The 19,860-nt window shown below is 34.9% G+C and overlaps 1 protein-coding gene across 2 annotated transcripts in view; it reads left to right on the forward strand.

Moving 5' to 3' along the window:
* The window catches only part of CWC27 (CWC27 spliceosome associated cyclophilin), a 244,869-nt gene that overhangs the window by 15,594 nt on the left and 209,415 nt on the right, over window positions 1–19,860 (forward strand). For both annotated transcript variants that reach the window (XR_010941973.1, XM_067730804.1), the window contains exons 3-7: window positions 3,409–3,521; window positions 5,742–5,885; window positions 7,919–8,017; window positions 8,628–8,731; window positions 10,410–10,479. Coding sequence is in view for 1 of the 2 variants with exons in the window: in XM_067730804.1 (XP_067586905.1) it covers window positions 3,409–3,521; window positions 5,742–5,885; window positions 7,919–8,017; window positions 8,628–8,731; window positions 10,410–10,479 (530 nt within the window). In the remaining variant the exon portion in view is untranslated. The remainder of the gene's footprint in view (window positions 1–3,408; window positions 3,522–5,741; window positions 5,886–7,918; window positions 8,018–8,627; window positions 8,732–10,409; window positions 10,480–19,860) is intronic.

Genomic DNA, 19,860 nt, shown 5'->3' on the forward strand with positions numbered 1-19,860 from the left:
TTGTATGTTTATAGCTTCCCATTAATATATATAAATATAAGTAATTTTCTTCATTTAGCAAACTTACTGAGAGTCTAATTGGACTCATGTATTGTGTTAATTTATTTATTGAAAATTTCTTGAGGGTGGTGCATTGATGGTGCTAGACCTATAATCAGTGAGTAATTTTGATATATTTTGGGTTTGTATGTTGTTTATATAAGTTAATTTTCTATGGGGAGAAGAGGAAGAATTAGGAGGTAAGGTATTTATCTCTATGAGGGTTTCTCAATCTCCAGGACTGTTGACATTTTGAGCCAGTAATTCTTTGTTGTAGGGGCTTCCTGTGCTTTGTAGGATGTTTACCAGTATCCCTGGCCTCTACCTACTAGATGCCAGTAACATCTCCCATGTGTGAAAACCAAATATTTCTAGACATTGACAAGTGTCCCCTAGGGAGAAAAATGCTGCTTCTCCTCACCGCAGTTGAGAACCACAGATCTATACCAAAACTCTCCAATTTTTATTTTGAAAACTGTAATCCGGAGTTTAAGAGAATCCTGAAAGTAGATATGAAACAACCACTACCATGGTTTCTATAGAAATTGTTCCATTTTGAGTAGATTTTTTTTTTTTTTTTTTTGCAGTACGCGGGCCTCTCATTGTTGTGGCCTCTCCCATTGCGGAGCACAGGCTCCGGACGCACAGGCTCAGCAGCCATGGCTCACGGGCCCAGCCGCTCTGCGGCATGTGGGATCTTCCCGGACTGGGGCACGAACCCGCGTCCCCTGCATCGGCAGGCGGACTCTCAACCACTGCGCCACCAGGGAAACCCCTTGAGTAGATATTTTATAATACAGAAGAAAAGATTTTGGTTTAGGAGCCTATTTAACGTTCTGGGGGAAAAAATCTTGTGACTAGTTGTATTTACTCTGATAACTATAGATACACTTAGTTTTAGACATTGATAAATTTTTCTTTTATTAAAGTATGGTTGATTTACAATGTTGTATTAGTTTCAGGTGTACAACAAAGTAATTAAGATATATATATAGATATAGGTAGATAGATATTCTCTCTCAGATTTTTTTCCATTATAGGTTATTGCAAGATATAGTTTTCTGTGCTATACATTGGTCCTTGTTGTTTATCTATTTTATATATATAGTAGTGTGTATCTGTTAATCCCAAACTCCTGTTTTATCCCTCCCCACCCCTTTCCCCTTTGGTAACCATAAGTTTGTTTTCTATGTTTTCTATGTCTGTGAGTCTCTTTCTGTTTTGTAATTAAGTTCATTTGTATCATTTTTTAGATTCCACATATAAGTGATATCATATGATATTTGTCTTTCTCTGACTTACTTCACTTTATATGATAATCTGTAGTCCATTCATGTTGCTGCCAATGGTATTATTTCATTCCTTTTTATGGCTAAGTAATATATACATATATATATATATATATATATATATATATATATATACACACACCACATCTTCTTTATCCGTTCAGCTGTTGATGGACACTTAGGTTGCTTCCATGTCTTGGCTATTGTAAATAATGCCGTATGAACAATGGGGTGCATGTATCTTTTCAAATTTCAGTTTTTGTCTTTTCTGGATATATGCCCAGGAGTGGGATTGCTGGATCATATGGTAACTCTATTTTAAGTTATTTTAAGGAACCTCCATACTGTTCTCCATAGTGGCTGCACCAATTTACATTCCCACCAACAGTGTAGGAGGGTTCCCTTTTTTCCACACCTCTTCAGCATTTATTATTTGTAGACTTTTTCATGATGGCCATTCTGACTGGTGTGAGGTGATACCTCATTATAGTTTTGATTTGCATTTCTCTAATTATTAGTGATGTTGAGCAACTTTTTATGTGCCTGTTAGCCATCTGTATGTCTTCTTTGGAGAAATGTCTATTTACATCTTCTGCCCATTTTTGATTGGGTTGTTTCTTTGTTTATATTGAGCTGTTTGTATATTGTTGATATTAATCCCTGTCAGTCTCATGTTTTGCAAATAATTTCTCCCATTCTGTAGATTGTCTTTTCACTTTGTATATGGTTTTCTTTGCTGTGCAAAAGCTTGTAAGTTTGATTAGGTCCCATTTGTTTACTTTTGCTTTTATTTCTTTTGTTTTGGGAGACTGACCTAAGAAAGCATTGCTAATTGATTAGCATTGCTAAATCAATTGCATAAAGCATTGATTTATGTCAGAGAATGTTTTGCTTATGTTCTCTTCTAGGAGTCTTATGGTGTCATGTCTTCCATTTAAGTCTTTAAGCCATTTTGAGTTTGTATTTGTGTTTGGTGTGAGGGAGTGTTCTAAGTTCATTGATTTACATGCAGCTGTCCAACTTTCCCAATACCACTTGTTGAAGAGACTGTCTTTTCTCTGTTGTGTATTTTTGCCTCCTTTGTTGAAGATCAATTGACCATAGGTGTGTGCCCTCTATTCCTTTCTCTTGATCCATATATCTGTTTTGGGGTCAATACCACAGTGTTTTGATTGCTGTGGTTCTGTAGTATTGTCTGAAGTCTTGGAGAGTTATGCCTCCACCCTTGTTCTTTTTTCTCAGGATTGCTTGGCAATTCTGGGTCTTTTGTGGTTCCATATAAATTTTAGGATTAGTAGATCTAGTTCCATGAAAAATGTCATAGGTAATTTATAGGGATCACATTAAATATGTAGATTGCTTTGGGTAGTATGGTCATTTTAACAATATTAATTGTTCCAGTCTAAGAGCATGGGATATCTTTCCATTTCTTTGAATCATTTTCAGTTTCCTTTATCAATGTTTCATAGTTCTCAGCATATAGGTCTTTCACCTCCTTGGTCAGGTTTATTCCTACATATTTTATTTTTTATGTGATTTTAAAAGGGATTGTTTTGTCAACAAAAGAAAAAACAAAAACCACATGATCATCTCAATAAATGCAGAAAAAGCATTTGATAAAATTCAGCATCCATTCATGATAAAAACTCTCACCAAAGTGGGTATGAAGTAAACATATCTCACCATAATAAACGCTATTTATGACAAACCCACAGCCAACATAATAATCAGTGGTGAAAAACTGAAAGCTTTCTTGCCAAAATCTGGAACCAGACAAGGATGCCCACTCTCACCACTTCTATTCAACATAGTATTGGAAGTCCTAGCCATAGCAGTCAGACAAGAAAAAGCAATAAAAGGTATCCAAATTGGAAGGGAAGAGGTAAAATTGTCATTATATGAAGATGATATGATACTCTATGTAGAAAACTTAGACACCACACAAAAACTATTAGAACTGATAAACAATTTTAGCAAGGTAGCAGGATACAAGATTAACATACAGAAATCTGTTGCAGTTCTTTACACTAACAATGAAAAATCAGAAAAAGAATGATAAATTCTTTTTATTTTCTTCCAGCATATTATGACAACACCATATTTCATAGAGTTGTACCTGGTTTTATAGTCCAAGGGGGAGATCCTACTGGTACAGGGACTGGTGGAGAGTCTATCTATGGAGCCCCATTCAAGGTGAGACTGAATATTTTTTATCTATTTTCAAGTCAGCTTGGATTGCTTAATTAAAAATGATTGTCCCCCATAGAAGAAAATGCATTTTACATTAGTGCACAAAATCGGGTCTATCATATATTTAGGATTATACAGAATAAGAGCAGCACTTACCCCATCAAGCATTCTTTCTAAGTTGTCTTGTCACAACGTTTTACGCTAGATTGAATCCAGATGGAGCTAAAGGTGGTAGTGAGGAAAATGTGAGTCAGAAAAAAAGACTATGTAACAGATTTCCCGATATCTGACTGTATCTGATCTCGGCAACTTTGTATGTGTAAAACATTTCTAGAACATTGCATATGCCATCCTATTTTAAAACATTTTATTTAACACTGTATAGAATTTATATTAATCTGCTTGAACTGCTATAACAAAATACCTCTGACTGGGTGGTTTAAACAATAGGAATTTATTTCTCACAGTTCTGGAGGCTAGGAAGTCCAAGATCAAGGTGCTAGCATACAGTTCTGTGAAGCTTCTCTTCCTGGCTTACAAATGGCTGCCTTCTTGCTGTGTCTTCCCATGGTGGAGAGAGAACGTCCTAGTGTTTCTTCCTCTTCTATTAAGGGCACCAGCCCTACTGGATTAGGACTTCACTCTTGTGAAGTCATTTAACCTTTTTCATCTTCTTATGGGACCTATCTCCAGTACAGTCACATTGTAGGTTAGCGCTTCAACATACGAACTATGAGAGGACACAATTCAGTCCATAGCAGAATTCATTTTAAATTGTACACAATAGACCTCTGTAGCACAAAATGCATGCTGTAACAAGAAATCAGAAGGGGAAACAGAAGGAAGAAGCAACATAAAAGTTAGAAGAGCTGTGGGTTTTAATCAAGAATAGGTCAGTGTTTTGTTAACTGCCAACATAGATCTAAAAAGAAAAAAAGTTAATGTCATAATTAAGATATAAAGGATAGCAGGGGGTTCAAGTAAAAGCTAAAAGCAGGGTTATTTATTAATCTGATGGTATCAATATTATGTTCTTTTAATGAGTAAGCATCAATAGCTCTTAAAATATGTGAATTTTTAAAAACTTCAAATTTATACTAGTAAGATAGAGTATCTGGAATTTCCTTTAATTTTATATTGGGTTACTGTATGATTCTTGAGAAAAATACTTCAACTGTTTGCTTTAATTTTCATATGATAGTGGCCTTAGAGCATGTGAAATGGTTATAAAAGAGTCTCAAATGTCACTGTTAGACTATTTTATATTTTACAAAATTGAGATATCTCATTATTTTAGAGCCTCCATCTGGTAGGAAGCATTCCTTTATTCTATTATTTGGTTTAACAGAATAGCTCTTTGTGACAGTTCCTTTCTAAATTGAGATTTTTGCTTATTATATTCAAATGATACAGATATCTTGGTAAGTTTTTCAATTAGGTCATTTTTAATACAGTATCCAGAGTTATGATCCTTTGAGTTCAAATCCCTTGAGACGAATTTATTAAGGAAACAGAACTTCCTTTCTGAAAAACATTGATTACATAACATGCCTATATTATAAATGAGTCTAGTATCAGGTCTTCTATTAACTAAGAGACTAATGTATATGTTATGTAATCCTGCCCTAGCAAGAAAACCACCTTAGAATGGCTTGCTCCTGCTCTTTTGAAAACTGTCAAATGGGACCAGTGCCAGTTCAGAGATGATTCAACTTAGGACTTTAAAAAACACAGTGAAGCACATAACATAATCATACTAGATTTCTTGAATTAAAAAATAAGAAGAAAACAATTGTTTCATGACATTTAGAATGGGGTCAGGAAGGGAATAGTTGAAGACTCTGTAATGATTCAAAAGTAGTTATCCTGGAGAAAAAAAAATAGAAGGTTCTAAATGCTTAGATGGCTTTGAGAGATGAGAAGAATAGGGAAATGACTCAGAAATCCATTCCCCTTGAGTACCCTTCCTCTGTGTAAGTAGTAAGCTTTCCACAAAACAGGCTAAATTTGTGGCTGAGTATATTTAGAAGATACTTACAGGCTAGTGAAGTTTAATAGAATTGCAGGAACTGTAGATATTGGATTTGATTATATGTGAAAATCAGCTAAATAAAACTTCAGCATTTTTGGTTAGAAGTTGTATGGGACCTTGCTTGTTAGCTGAAATATGAAGGGCCTTATAACTGAGGACATTCACTAAATCTTTTTTTTTTAATGCTTCAGGATGAATTCCACTCACGGTTGCGTTTTAATCGGAGAGGACTGGTTGCCATGGCAAATGCTGGTCCTCATGATAATGGCAGTCAGTTTTTCTTTACACTGGGTCGAGCAGATGAACTTAACAATAAGCACACCATCTTTGGAAAGGTTCGTATCCAGTTATCTTAAGCTTCTATGATATATATGATCAACTTATCTAAGAGCTGCCTTCATAAAAATATTCCCTAGGATATTTATTTATTATTTCTAAAAATGATGGAATACTGTATATTCCTGTTATAATAAACTATGAGGAACCACCTGAATTTTTGTGTGTGTTTTTCAAACAAGTCATTGGTTTTAACTTTAAATTTTTCTGTTTTCTAAAATTGTATTAATGGTATTATTAACTATTACGTCACTCAGCTGCTACTGTTTTAAAATTTTTAGAAAGACACCTAGGTAATAACATTTAGTAGTTTAAAGTTTATCTTGTTAATGATGAATTCCCTTCAGTTTAAAGTGGAACTTGTGTTAACATTAAAACTTTTTTTTTTAAATAAACTTATTTATTTTTGGCTGCGTTGGGTCTTCACTGCTGTGCCTGGGCTTTCTCTAGTTGCAGCGAGCGGGGGCTACTCTTCGTTGCAGTGTGCGGGCTACTCATTGCGGTGGCTTCTCTTGTTGTGGAGCACGGGCTGTAAGCACGCGGGCTTCAGTAGTTGTGGCTCGCGGGTTCTAGAGCACAGGCTCAGTAGTTGGGGCACATAGGCTTAGTTGCTCCACATGTGGGATCTTCCTGGACCCGGGATCGAACCCATGTCCCCTGCATTGGCAAGTGGATTCTTAACCACTGCTCCACCAGGGAAGTCCCAACATTAAAACTTTTTACCTGAAATATTACTTTGAACAATACCTATTTAATCCTGCTTACATTTAACATCATATCAGAGATTATCATTTCCATAGAATTTTCAATAGTTTTCTTTAAAAGGATTCTGAAGATTTTTTTTTTCTCATGCTTCTCCCTTTTCATAAATATTCCAGTATTTTCCCAGATAGTTTTATTAAGTCTTAGGTGTGTTAGACATCACTAGTGCATCAGCTCCCTCTGCTGGTTCAACAAGAATGGTTTCCCCCATCTTAGACAAAAGATGAAAAGGGAAAGAACACACTTAGCACAACTGGAAAACTGGTATTATTTTAGAACTTTTTAGAAATGTTGAATAAGAGGAGTCATGCCAAAAACATTCAATACAGTATTGTTGCTTAATACTTAACGTGGATTAAGAAATATGCATTGGTGCATTTGAGTCACTCCAACACAGGTTGTCTGATGTTCACAGATTTTCCTTCCTATTTTTTACAAAAAATAAGTATATAATAAAATGAGATTTATGTTGCCATTCTGCACCACTGTTTACAATTGATGTTATATAACTTACACATTAGAGACAAAGTATAGCATAGTGGTTACAAGTCAGAATGGCCGTCACTGTCGGCTGTATAACTTCTTTGAACCGCAATTTTCTTATCTGGAAAAGCAAGATAATGATAGTACCTACTTTTAGGATGTTTTGAGGATTAAATGAGATAATGTCTTTTTTAAAAATTCCATTTCTCTTTTATTTGATATAACTTCCAGGGCTTAGAAGTTATCTGGGTTATATTACTCTTTCGTATCCTTGCTAAAAGTAAAACAAACCAAAAGTGGAATCATTGGATGTTCTGTATAGGATTCCCTGAAATATGTATTTAGCCCACTCTAGCAGACATGGCCGACCTCTAAAAACAATCAACTTTATCTCTTTGGAGAATGCCTTTAATAATGTCTGCAGAGCACTTACCACATTGTTATTGTTATTTGCTTGTTCTACCCTATTCTAAAGTGTAAATTTGTTTATAATGTTTGAACAAAAAGTAGTCATTCAGAAGGAGGTTATTTGGCATTATATTTTTAATAAAAACTGACATTAAGTATATATTGGAAATTTCTCAGAAATCTTACTGAGGGATTAAACTTCATCAATGCCTTTTCCCCTTAGGATGATGTTGCTTTTTTATACCATTTAATGCATATACTCTTATATAACAATATGAAATTCCCTTTCAGTTATTTAAAAAATATTTTCAAAAGTCCTCCCTTATTTCAAAGAATGAATTTACTATTTTTCAATTAAATTTTCTTTTTTATTTGTTAGATTACAGGGGATACAGTATATAACATGCTACGACTGACAGAAGTAGACATTGATGATGAAGAAAGACCACGTAATCCACACAAAATAAAATGTTGTGAGGTAGGAGCGTGATTATTATGGGATACATTACTTAAATTATCACTTAAGAGAAATTGATTATTTGTATTGTTAAATTATTAGATGAAATTAACATCACTACTTAGATTTTATCTCTGTAATTTAGTCACAGTTTCTGATTAAGAACTTTTTTAATTGAAGATTTCGAATTCAAAGATAAAACTTCAGCTGGTAATCCAATGAGTGCAATACTGGACTCATAATGGAAAGCTGGATGAATTAGGTTTATTTAGCCCAGTGAAGTGATATCTTAGGTAATTTAAGAGTGATTCTTCATTGAGGAAGCAAGGACCTTAGAGCATTTGATTTGGAGTCAAAATACCTGAGTTTGTCTCTCTTACTATGTGTTATGTTTTCTTGAATATTTTTCCCTTTTGTAAAATAGGGATAAAATACCTTTTACTTAGTAGCATATTGGATTACTGGGAGAATCCAGTGAGGCCATGTAAGTGGAAGTATATATCATTATGCTTGTAGTGGTTATGTGAGGAAAAATTATAGACACTAATGGCAACATAATTAAATATTGGTTTTAAGTTTTTGTGAAATTTTATAAAATTGAATCGTGTTTTCAAAATATTTCTTTCCATAGGTTTTGTTTAATCCTTTTGATGACATCATTCCAAGAGAAATAAAAAAGCCAAAAAAAGAGAAACCAGAGGAGGAAGTAAAGAAATTGAAACCCAGAGGCACAAAGTAATAATCAGAGCAGAAAGATTTTCTCCTCAGCTTGAAAAGCAACACTGGTTCATTTAGTTCACTTTATTTCCTTTAGTAACAATTGTTTAGTAGTGAGGGGAGGTCAGTTTGGACCAAGAGGTACTATCTCAATTATATTGTGCGTGTGTTTTTCTAAATGTACATTTCTTATATTCAAATACAATATATAACTTTAAAAACTTAAGGTAAATAAGTATTGTCTGCGATGTCCATATGAAATCTGTGTTAAAAAGTAGGTAAATATTTATGATCACTATAAGACTTATTTATGTAAATGAGTTATTGAGAAATTTTTTTGTTTTTTACTTGTTTTTCCATTAATATATGCTCAGGATAAAGAACTTAGAAAGTAAAGTATGAAGGATATAATGATCACCTGGTTACATTATTTAACTTTTCACTCTTATTTTTTGGTGCTATTAAGATAATCTTATTATAAATATATTTAAACATAGAGCTGTTTCTGTATTATTTCCTAAGGATAGTTTTCTAAAAATAGAAATTTCTTCTTTTAATAAATTTCAGTAATTTGTGAACAATGTTCTTTAGATTATTCTGTCTATTTTATTAAAATAGATATCAGAGAGTTGGATTTCAACTTTTTTACTGAACTGTAGCGTCGTATTAGGGATTTTATTGTACTTACAAGTGTTAGAGTCAGACAGTTTTAAGTATAATACTGCCTGCGCCAGTTATAAGAAGCAAAGTTTATTAATCTTTCTGAGCTTCAGTTTCCCCATCTTATAAAATGGAGATTTATAATACAACACCTGGTTATAATGAAGATTAAATGAGAAGGGGAATTTGAAAACACCCAATAGTGTAGGTATTCAATATATATTCATTTCTTTTCTTGATATCCTACAATGTAAGTAAGTTAAGTTGCTATTATTAAACTGTCACATATGAGCCAGACACTTTAATAAGCCGTTGCTATCTTGTGGGAAAATAACTTCTTATACAGCTTTATATTTGATTTCCTTTTATTTTTAATTATTTATTTTAACTAATTTATTTCTGGGTGAAAGGTCACTGTCACTATATTCAGATATAATATTCCATAACTGTGATTTATCTTGACAACAAGCCCAAAAGTTGGATGTTTTTGTTTTTAATTCATAGCAAATATAATAGGGATGATGTGGTAGTTATTGATTATATCTAAGTTTTTAAATGAAATTCCTCTTTTGTGGCCAAATCTTTTATTTTTCCAATATTTGAAAGGAGAGTTTTAATAACTTATTATTTATCTTCCTTGTGATATATTAATTTGAAGGCTCAAAAAAGACAAACTTGATTTTTCTTCCCATGTACCATTTGGTTAGCTAAATTTATTGCTTTTTTTGACAATTTTGTTTAACTTATTAATTTTAAAATATTAAGATTGTTTTGGCAGACACTAGATAAATTGCTTCCCATTTGTAGTACTCTCAGAGCTATATGTTTATTAGTTTTTTAGAAATCCCCATTTTGCTCACCAGTTTTGGTAACTATAAAAAGCTTTAATTATTTCTGTCATGCTTGACTTAGTGTATTTAATGGTTCTATTGCTTTGAAAGTAGGATATTTATAAGTTTTGTTTAACTTTTTCTTCCTAAATTTTTTCTTTAATTCTTTTTTCCTTCTTTTTTTTTTTTTCTTTATTTCTGATCAGAAATTTTAGTTTACTTTCATTTGGAGAGGAAGCTGAGGAAGAAGAGGAGGAAGTAAATCGAGTTAGTCAGGTAAAACTCTTAATTTGCCCTTTGTTCTGAATTATAAAAGAGATTAGGGTCTATATCTCACTCATTTTTTAATCTCCTGCTATACATAGCACAGCATGTTTTACATGGTACACATTCAGTAAGTGTTCATTGAACCAATTCATAAAATGATCTGTGGTCCGTAATATTTGCAACTTCTGAGATGATTTGAGATAGTTATTTTTTTTTAATCTGGCATTTTAAAAAATCAGTTACAACTAGAGTTAAAGAATGATTTAATTTTATGATTCAGATTTTAATTATGCTTGGTTTAATTGGATTGCCAGATGATTTTGTAATTATCATTACTGGAATAAACAGTGACAGACCAAAGCTCTTGTATTCATTTTAGTATTATTTATATGTATTTAATCATTTCATTAATTCTCATCACAGCTCTTTAGATAGGAATTATCATTCCCATTTTACCTATGAATAAATTAAGGTATGAATAGGTTGTAATTTGCTCAAAGTCACATAACTAATAAGTAGCTAGAGCTGGGAGTTGAACCTACATCTGTCTCACTATAAAATCCATGTCTCAAGGTTATACATTGCCTCCTATCCTTTATCCCACCAATGCTCACCATAGGCCTTTAAGTATGGTTTTCCTCAATATCACTTTCATCACAGTACTCATTGCTGAAACACCTACAGTGCCCCACCATTGTTTAAAGCAGTGATTCTGACAAATATGCCCCAAGAAAATCATCTTCAAGGGTTTTTACTCCCCCAAATTTTCGTATGTCTTTCTTTCTTAAAAATTAGTGAACACTGAGACCTAAAGGATAAGATTCAAAGTCTTTACTGTAGTATGTAATTAAAACCCTGTAACCTAGTACTACCTTACTTGCTTGATGTAGTCACCTGTTTCTTACTGACACTTACAATAGCATCGACTTAAAAGCACATTATTTTTACCCTTGTCTTTACTTCTTTATCCATGTGCTTCCCTCATCGTTGAGCCTGGTTTTGGTAGGCTAATATTGGGCATAGAGTAAGCACTCTATTTATACCCCTTGCATTAAAACTGAATTAAAGTGGACATGTATAAGAAATATTTAGTCTTTTTTTTTTTTTTTTTTTTGCTGGCTTCAGTATCCTTGATTGATCTATTTGATAGCATGGATTCAGTTACCACACGTATACTAACATTCTGAACTCTAGGAGACAAGGCCAAATATTTCTTCTGGGCTCTTGTCCCTCATTCTGAGTTGCCTTTAGGAAACATCTCTATTTTAGATATCAAAATTAAATCCATCTTTACATGAAAACCTCCTTTTCCTATTCCTTATCAACATCACCAATCACTGTTACCCTGGTATCTCAGAAGTCATCGTCAGTATACTAGTCTTATATTATTCATGATTCAAATTTGTCCCTAATCAAAATGAAAGATTCACTGTATGTCATGATCCTGTAGGTATATTTGTAAATGGAAAAAATCATGAATGTTAGATCTGGGAATTTCCAGGATTCCTTTTCACTGATGTTTTGTGAAGATGTCAAGTTTCCTTGCGTATCCATGCCTTCCCCAGTGTCCCCCCAACCCCTTTTTTTCTTTTGCTTGGAGTGTGTGCTCTCCTTTATTTGGCTAATTTTTATTTTTCCTTTTAAAATTTACCTCCATTATTAACTCCTCACTACCTCTGCCTCCCTCCCCAAGACAACTTTCACCCAGGCTGAGCCATCAAACACGTGTTATACTGCGTTGTAATGATTTTTCTTCTTATCTGTGCTAAGTATTTATTTTATGTAATCTCTATAACAACCATGTGATATGGATGTTACTGTTCCTGTTTTGTAAATGACGAAATCGATACTGAGATGTTAAGTTGCTTGCCTAAGACTGTGTAATTAGGAGGTCGTGGAATCAGAATTTTGAACTTAGGTTTCTATAGCTATTAAAGCATCTAATGTGATTTTGAATGCTGCAAAAGCTGCCTCCTTCTAAGGGACTTCCCTGGCGGTCCAGTGGTTAAGATTCTGAGCTTCCACTGCAGGGGACGCAGGTTCCATTCCTGGTCTCAGAACCAAGATCCCATATGCTAAGCGGTGCGGCCGGAAAAAAAAGCTGCCTCCTTCTAAAAGGCTGGCAAGAAATTTCACTGGTAGCACAGCATTCTGGGGTGGGGGTCAGCTCAATGCAGTCGGCCCACTGCCCTTCCCTAACTTCTGTAGGGTCTTGGGTAGTACTAAGTTTAGCAGCCTTGTAGAGCAAGTGTAGGCAAAAGGAATTTTTCTGTCAATCCTTTGTTGAATTAAATTTCTGGTCTAAAATAACTTTTGTGCACAATTACTTTGAGATTGACTCTACTAGGAAATTAGTTTGAATTTTTTCTATTGGTAGCAACAGCATGTCTTAAACGTTTAAAGTATATCTTCCTCCTGCTGCTTACTTTTGCACAAAGTAAAAAAAGAAAAAATAATAATGTTTAACTTCTACTGAATTATAGTGAACTGGATACTCCAAAAGCAATTTGTGTTTGCTACAAGGTTGAAATATGAAAGATACCACCGTAGATAGTTCTAGCTTGCTTTTTATGTTTGCTCTTAAACCTGTAAAACACTTTAAACAGTAGAAAGACCAAGTAAATTCTTTCCTCTCTGCCAAGAAAATTGCAACCCACAGTCCATTATCAAATAAGTAGGATAACTCTAGTATGGTGTCATCACAATTCTCTTGTCTGACTTTTAAATTGAGGGTGCTCTGTGATAAAATTATCAAATGTTTGTTTCAGACTCTCAAATCTGTATCTCTAGGCTGACTTACTTTTCTTTTCTCCAGCTGCCTACTAGACATCTCTATATTTAAATATCTCACTTGTTACCCAAGCCCTAGCCAAAGGCTTAATGCATTATCTTTTCTTCCCAAACTTCTCCCTGTTCTGTGACTTCTCTTTCTAATTCCCTGGTATCAGTGCCCCCTAAAGAAGAATTTTAGATTTATTTGACGTTTTTCTTATTTTTTTTTCTTGCACAACCAGTTAGTTGAACTGTTCTACCAATTTTTCATCCATGGCGTATCTCAAATCTGTTTTTTCTTTTTAATTTATTTTACTATTACCCTTGTTCCAGGCTTTATTATCTCTAGCCTGGGCTGCAGCCCTAGTCTACAGACTGGTCTCCCATCTCCCTTCTCTTTTTTCCCTTCCACTCTTTACTATCAGAATAGTCTTCCTGAAGCCTGATTAAGATGTTATAGTTGCTTTCTGTTGACTATAGAAATAAGGCCAAATTCCTTGGCCTATTATTTCAAGCTGCTTCTTTCACGACTCCCCTTTGCCAACTCTGTCCTTTAGTCTAATGCTTCTTAAACTTCCTTAGTAATAAAAAAGTCACTTGTAGTACTTTAAAAAAAAATTAAATTCCTAGACCCCATCTCACACCTACTGAATCAAAATCTCCGAGGGAGAAACCTGAGAATCTGTACTTTTAATGAATTCACTGGAAATCTTATCTGGGAAATGTAGGAAACACTGTGTTAACAGATCTGAAATATTTGCTGTTCTACATATATGCCTTGTATTTTCCTTTTTGTGTGTCTTCGTTCATGTTCTTTCCCCTGCCTGAAGTGTTCTATCACACTTCTGAATGTCGAAGTCATATTTATTTTCAACACCTAGAACACTATCTTTTCTAAATGTCTTTTCCAGTTTTTCTTAATCTTTTCTTTTTCTGATCTAATGTCTACCTTTCTTGTGATACTTATATTTTGCTTTTAAAAACATTCTTTTTGCTTTATTACACAAGAAATGTATGACTGTGTTCTTGTTGTATAGTATTCAAACATTATACCCTTTTCTTTCTGCCTTATTAATTTTGTAGGGTCCTAGGCTGTGAGCTCCTTCATGGTAAACTTTGTGTCATCTTTGAGTGGCAGTGTGTTGCAGTAGAAATAGCATGGATTTGGGATTATACAAACTCATATTGGCACTTCACTTTCTATAGATAGTCTGCGACCTTGAATAACTTAGTCTCTCTGAGTCTCCATTTTCCTTTGTAACATGGCAATAATATTTACATTTACAGTTGTGAAATAAGGATACAGATAGTCCTTATTTTGATGTCATGCAATCGAAAGATGGTTTCAAAAGTCAAATGTCTTAAACTGTATACTGTATGTTATAAATTGTATTTTATTCTCAGAGAGCTAAAGAATATCAGTCACTAATATGATCATGATTATCACGCAGAAGCTGCTGCCCTCATACTCAAGTAGTCTAGAGGGCTAGTGAGAAACTTCACCAGTTCAGCTTCCTGAGGGAGGAAGCCCTAAGCACAGCACTGCGGATGCAGTGCCCTTCCTGAGCGCTCCCACAGGGTTCTGAATAGTAGCTTGAACGGCCTTGGAGAGCATGGGTGTATATCTGTACATCGTGACCCACCAACAGTCCACTCTCCACATGTGAGTGGCTCTTGCAGAATCTTTGGCCTACCGAATTTAGCTGTTTTGTGTGTTCATATAATGGAGTCATGGGTAAGTTTAGCTTGAGAAAAGAGCAACAATAAGCAAAAATCGTTGAAATTTACTGGCTTAAAGAAAAGGACATTTCTCTAGAGGGCATGAGATAAATTCTAGAGAGAACAGAAATGGGAGTGCGTTTTGTTTATTTTGCTTTTGTACTGTTCTTCAGACTATGGGCATCCTTCAAATACATTTTACCTTTTGGGTGAAATGAAACTTTGACCAGAAAAGGGAAGGCTAGCCTGAGTATTGGAAAAGTGTGACTGAATAATATATTTTTTTAAAATTTAACCTTACTGTTTTTAAGTGTAAATAACTAGAGCCAAAGTCAAATCAGTGTCTTTCACAATGACTGAGAACAATTTGCAGTTTCAGTGGTTGCATGAAATTAAATATCTCTAGAGGGCTTGAAAATAATTGTTTCATTATTCATTTGCTTATCAAGTTTCTTTTTCCAGTGACTCCACAGTGTTAATCTTTATTCCAGAACCTAACATCACAAGTTAATAATTGGTAAAGTCTGAATTGAGGCTTTACTTTATGTGGAAGGAGAAATAAGATAGAGTCCCCTCTGGTTTATGGGTTATCAGCGTGGGATTACAGACGCTGCTTCACCCCACTCATTACTCATGACAAGGTGCCTCTCTCCCATGGGTTAGCTTTCTTTCGTTATTTATTTCAGTATCTTTCTACTACCTGATAAAATCTCTTTTAGAATAATAGAATTTTATAGCTCAAAGGGATCTAGTCCAACTTCCTTTCTTTATAGATGAGGAAACTGAGACCCTGGTTAAGTGACTGGCCAGACTGACTTCATTTCCTTTTTGATAGGATTGCATGATAGGAGGATGCCATAATAACATATCTTGAGTTCAGGAAAGCACATTGTCAGCGTCTCTCATGATATTCTTGTGGACAACATGAGGAAATGTGATCTGGGAGATAGTACAGTCAGATGGATTTATAGCTAATTGAATACTTCTGCCCAAAGAGTGCTTTGTTGTCAACCTGTGCCTGATTATTTGAACAAATAAGTTAAAATGTAATAAGAGTACGTGTATATTCTGTACTTTAGTTTAATGAAATCAGCTGAATAGGTGTAAGACTTAATAGCCTGTAAGCCCTAGTTGAATTACTAAGAATGAAGTCTCTGGAATAAGGAATTTAACATTCTTTGCATTTGGGGGGATCACATTTGCAGCATTTTGCTCAGTTCTGAACACATTTAAGAAGGATACTGACAAACTAGATGTGTCCAGAGGAACAGAGGGTCATGAGGAGGATGGGGATGATGCCAAAAAACATCTTACCCGGGGAATGCTTAAGGACTGGATATACTTTGGTGAAGTAAAAACTAAGTGAAAATGTGATCCTAGGCTTCAAATATTTGAAAGGTTTTTATCTGGAAGATCCTCCCCTTCATATTGCTTTCTTAAATAACAGTTTCATTCAAATGTCTGTATTGGTTTCAAGTTTACCCCTGAATCTTTGTGTATGACTTAAATACAAATGTCAGAAAATATTTTTCAAGTAAAAGCTACAATCAGACAAGTAGTTTTCTTGAGGCAAGTTAAATGGTAGGTTTAGTATAAAAGTGTCTCAATAGCTAAATTTGAAAATAGTGATTAATTTGTGCCACATTCACATTGATACACAATATTTCTCTTACTACAGTATATGTTAGCATTTTAACTTCAAATCCAAAGTTATAAGAAAGCTATTTTCTTACCCAGAAAAAGGTATATCAATAGACAAATGCATCACTTTTGAGAATAAAGAAGGTCTTTATCTTATTCTCATTTATCCTGTGAAATTTAAGTTTCCCCCAAATTTGGGAGGTGGGTTGGGCATGACTTGGAGAGTGCTGCTAGGCCATTTGTACAGAGGTTGTCAGAAGTGTTAAATAGTCCCTTTTTTTAAAAAAAAAAATTTGTTTTTTGGCTGCAGTGCATGGCTTCCGGGATCTTAGTTCCCTGACCAGGGATTGAACCCACACCCTCAACAGTGAAAGCACAGAGTCCTAACCACTGGACGGCCAGGGAATTCCCCAGTCTATTTTATAAAATGTTTTTGCCCCATTAAATTGTATTAAACTTTGATATGCTTATCTTTCTAGCTGCTCATATTTAATTTTTTAAATGTTAATATATTTGTAATCGTTTCATATTTCTGCTGTAGCAAATTACCGTAAATTTAGTGACTTGAAGCAAAACAAATTTAGTGTCTTACAGTTCTGGAGGCCAGAAGTCCAAAACAGGTTTCACTGGGCTAGATATCGAGGTGTTTGCAGGGCTGCCTTCCTTCTGGCGGCTCTGAGGAGAATCCATTCTCTTATTTTTCCAGTTTCTAGAGACTGCCTATATTCCTTGGCTTATGACTCCTTCATCTTCAAAGCCAGCAATAGCAGGTCAAGTCTTTCTTATCTTTCATCATTCTGCACCTGACTCTCCTGCCTCCTTCTTTCTTATAAAGACTCTTGTGATTACCTTGGACCCACCCTGATAATCCAGGATAATCTCCTCATCTCAAAATTCTTAACTTATCTACAAGATCCCTTTCGCCAAGTCAAGGAACATACTCACAGATTTTGAGGATCAGGAAGTGGACATCTTTAGGGGCTGTTACTCTGCCTACCAATTTATTTGTATCTAAACTAAACTGTATGGAATATTCCTGATAACAGCAATTGTTTGTAGTTCATTTTTAGTTCTAGAAGGTACAACTAGGATTAGTTGGATGGTTGAAAATTACACAGATTCTGTTTTTCCCCAATTAGAGAGAGAGTTGTCCAATAATAGAAGCCATTTAAAAGGGATGATTTTCGTGTGTGTGTGTGTGTGTGTGTGTGTGTGTGTGTGTGTGTGTGACTATTAAGCTCCTTTCAGGTGTGGAGACACTGGTTGATAGTCAGCAGTAATGTTAAGGAGATTCCTGCATTGTGTGGAGACTAGATTAAGTGGCCTGTAAGATCTTTCTTTTCCCCCCAAACTACTAAATTTTCTGGTTCTGTGCTAAAGGTCACAGAATGTAATAGGGTTCATGAGAGAAACTGTGTGTGTGTGTGTGTATATATATATATATACACACACACACACACACACACACACACATATAGGAGAGGGGGAGAAGTAGAGATCAAGATTGATAGATTGCTTGAGTTTTAGGAATTGGCTCATATGTTTGTGGGGGCTGGCAAGTCTAAAATCTGTAGAGTAGGCCAGCAAGCTGGAGACTCAGGGTGGAGTGAATGTTACAGTCTTGAGTCCAAAATTTTCAGGCTGGAAAGTCAGGCATAATTTTTGTGTTACAGTGTTGAGGCCAAATTGCTTCTTGCTTGGGAAAGTCTTTGCTCTTAAGGCCTTCGACTGATTAGACGAGGCCAGCCTACATTTTGGTGGATAATCTGCTTTACTCAGAGTCTACTGATTTACGTGCTAATCACATCTAAAAACAACTGTTTCATAGCAACATCTAGGCTGGTGTTTGACCAAACAACTTGGGTACATAGCATAAAATTAACCATCACACAGAGGTAGTTAGAGGTTGAGACTCAGACCTTCCCACTTCTTGACCAGTGTTGTTCCTCTGTACCACTATGCCTCTTGCTTTCTTTCTTTCCACTTGTACTCTGTTTAGTTTCCACTGTTTCACTGCCTCTATGTTCTTGGGTGTGAAGTGGCAGGTAATATAATTTTCCCACATCCCCTTTGATATTCATTTTCAGATTTGCTTACAGACAGTTTTGAATTTACTGTGGCGCTTCTTACATTGTGTTCACTAAATATATTTAGTATTTTGTTCGTCCCTAAACTCTTTAATGAGCCAGCTGCTTTTATGTAATATTTTCAAAAATTGTTTTAAAATATATTAGGTGTTTGTTCTTCCTCTAAAATTATTGTTACCTGATGGTGTAAATAACAACCTTAAAATAGGTCATTCAGAAAGAGTAAGCATGAAAGAGAAATATCTGAATTCATTTTTATCCTCTTTGAGACTAACTATCCCCAATTTCTACAGCTCTTCCACAATTTGTTTTCTCTGCCTGCAGGATTCAAAGTCTACTGTAGTAGGAAGGGACATCTAAAAAATGGCTTTTGATCATATATTTCTATGTTAATTTAAAACATTAATTAAAATTTGAAATGGTAATGATTATTCAGATTAATTAGTTTCCTTTTATTGTAAAGCGGGCCTCTCACTGTTTGGCCTCTCCCGTTGCGCAGCACAGGCTCCGGACGCTCAGGCCCAGCCGTCATGGCTCACGGGCCCAGCCGCTCCTGCAGCATATGGGATCTTCCCAGACCGGGGCATGAACCCGTGTCCCCTGCGTCGGCAGGCGGACTCTCAACCACTGCGCCACCAGGGAAGCCCTGTAAAGTCTTACTTAAAGTTAATGTAAGACAAGTTTCTTTTTTTCCCTTTAAGCTGGTTTAAGTTTTGGGAGATAAAAAAGAACCCATTTTTTTAATGTTAATTAAGCTAACAATTGTAAACTAACATTTACAAGTAAATGAAATAGTTGAGCTTGTTAATGGACCAAGAGCCTGGAGACCTGAATTCTAATCTTACTCCTGTTATTTATTAGTGCAACTCTCATTTTCTGATATGTTACTAAGAGGCTGGACAAGAGGGTCTGAGGCCAACTCTGGCTGTAATGTCTTTGTGACTCCCATTAGGGAGGCACATGGGGAGAATTAATAAGGGACTATTTCTTAGAATAGATGAAAATAAACATTGATGGCTGAAGACACAAGAGGAAGAAATTTTAGGAAGGAAAGCATGAAAAAAAGATATTCAAGTTTTATTCTAGTTGAGGTCATTTTATATTCACTTGTACACTTTTGTACATATCTTGTTTAGTTCTCTTGTATGAAGTAAGCAAGGCTGCTATTATT

The sequence above is a fragment of the Pseudorca crassidens genome, chromosome 3 (assembly GCF_039906515.1).
Source record: "Pseudorca crassidens isolate mPseCra1 chromosome 3, mPseCra1.hap1, whole genome shotgun sequence".
Lineage (NCBI taxonomy): Eukaryota > Metazoa > Chordata > Mammalia > Artiodactyla > Delphinidae > Pseudorca > Pseudorca crassidens.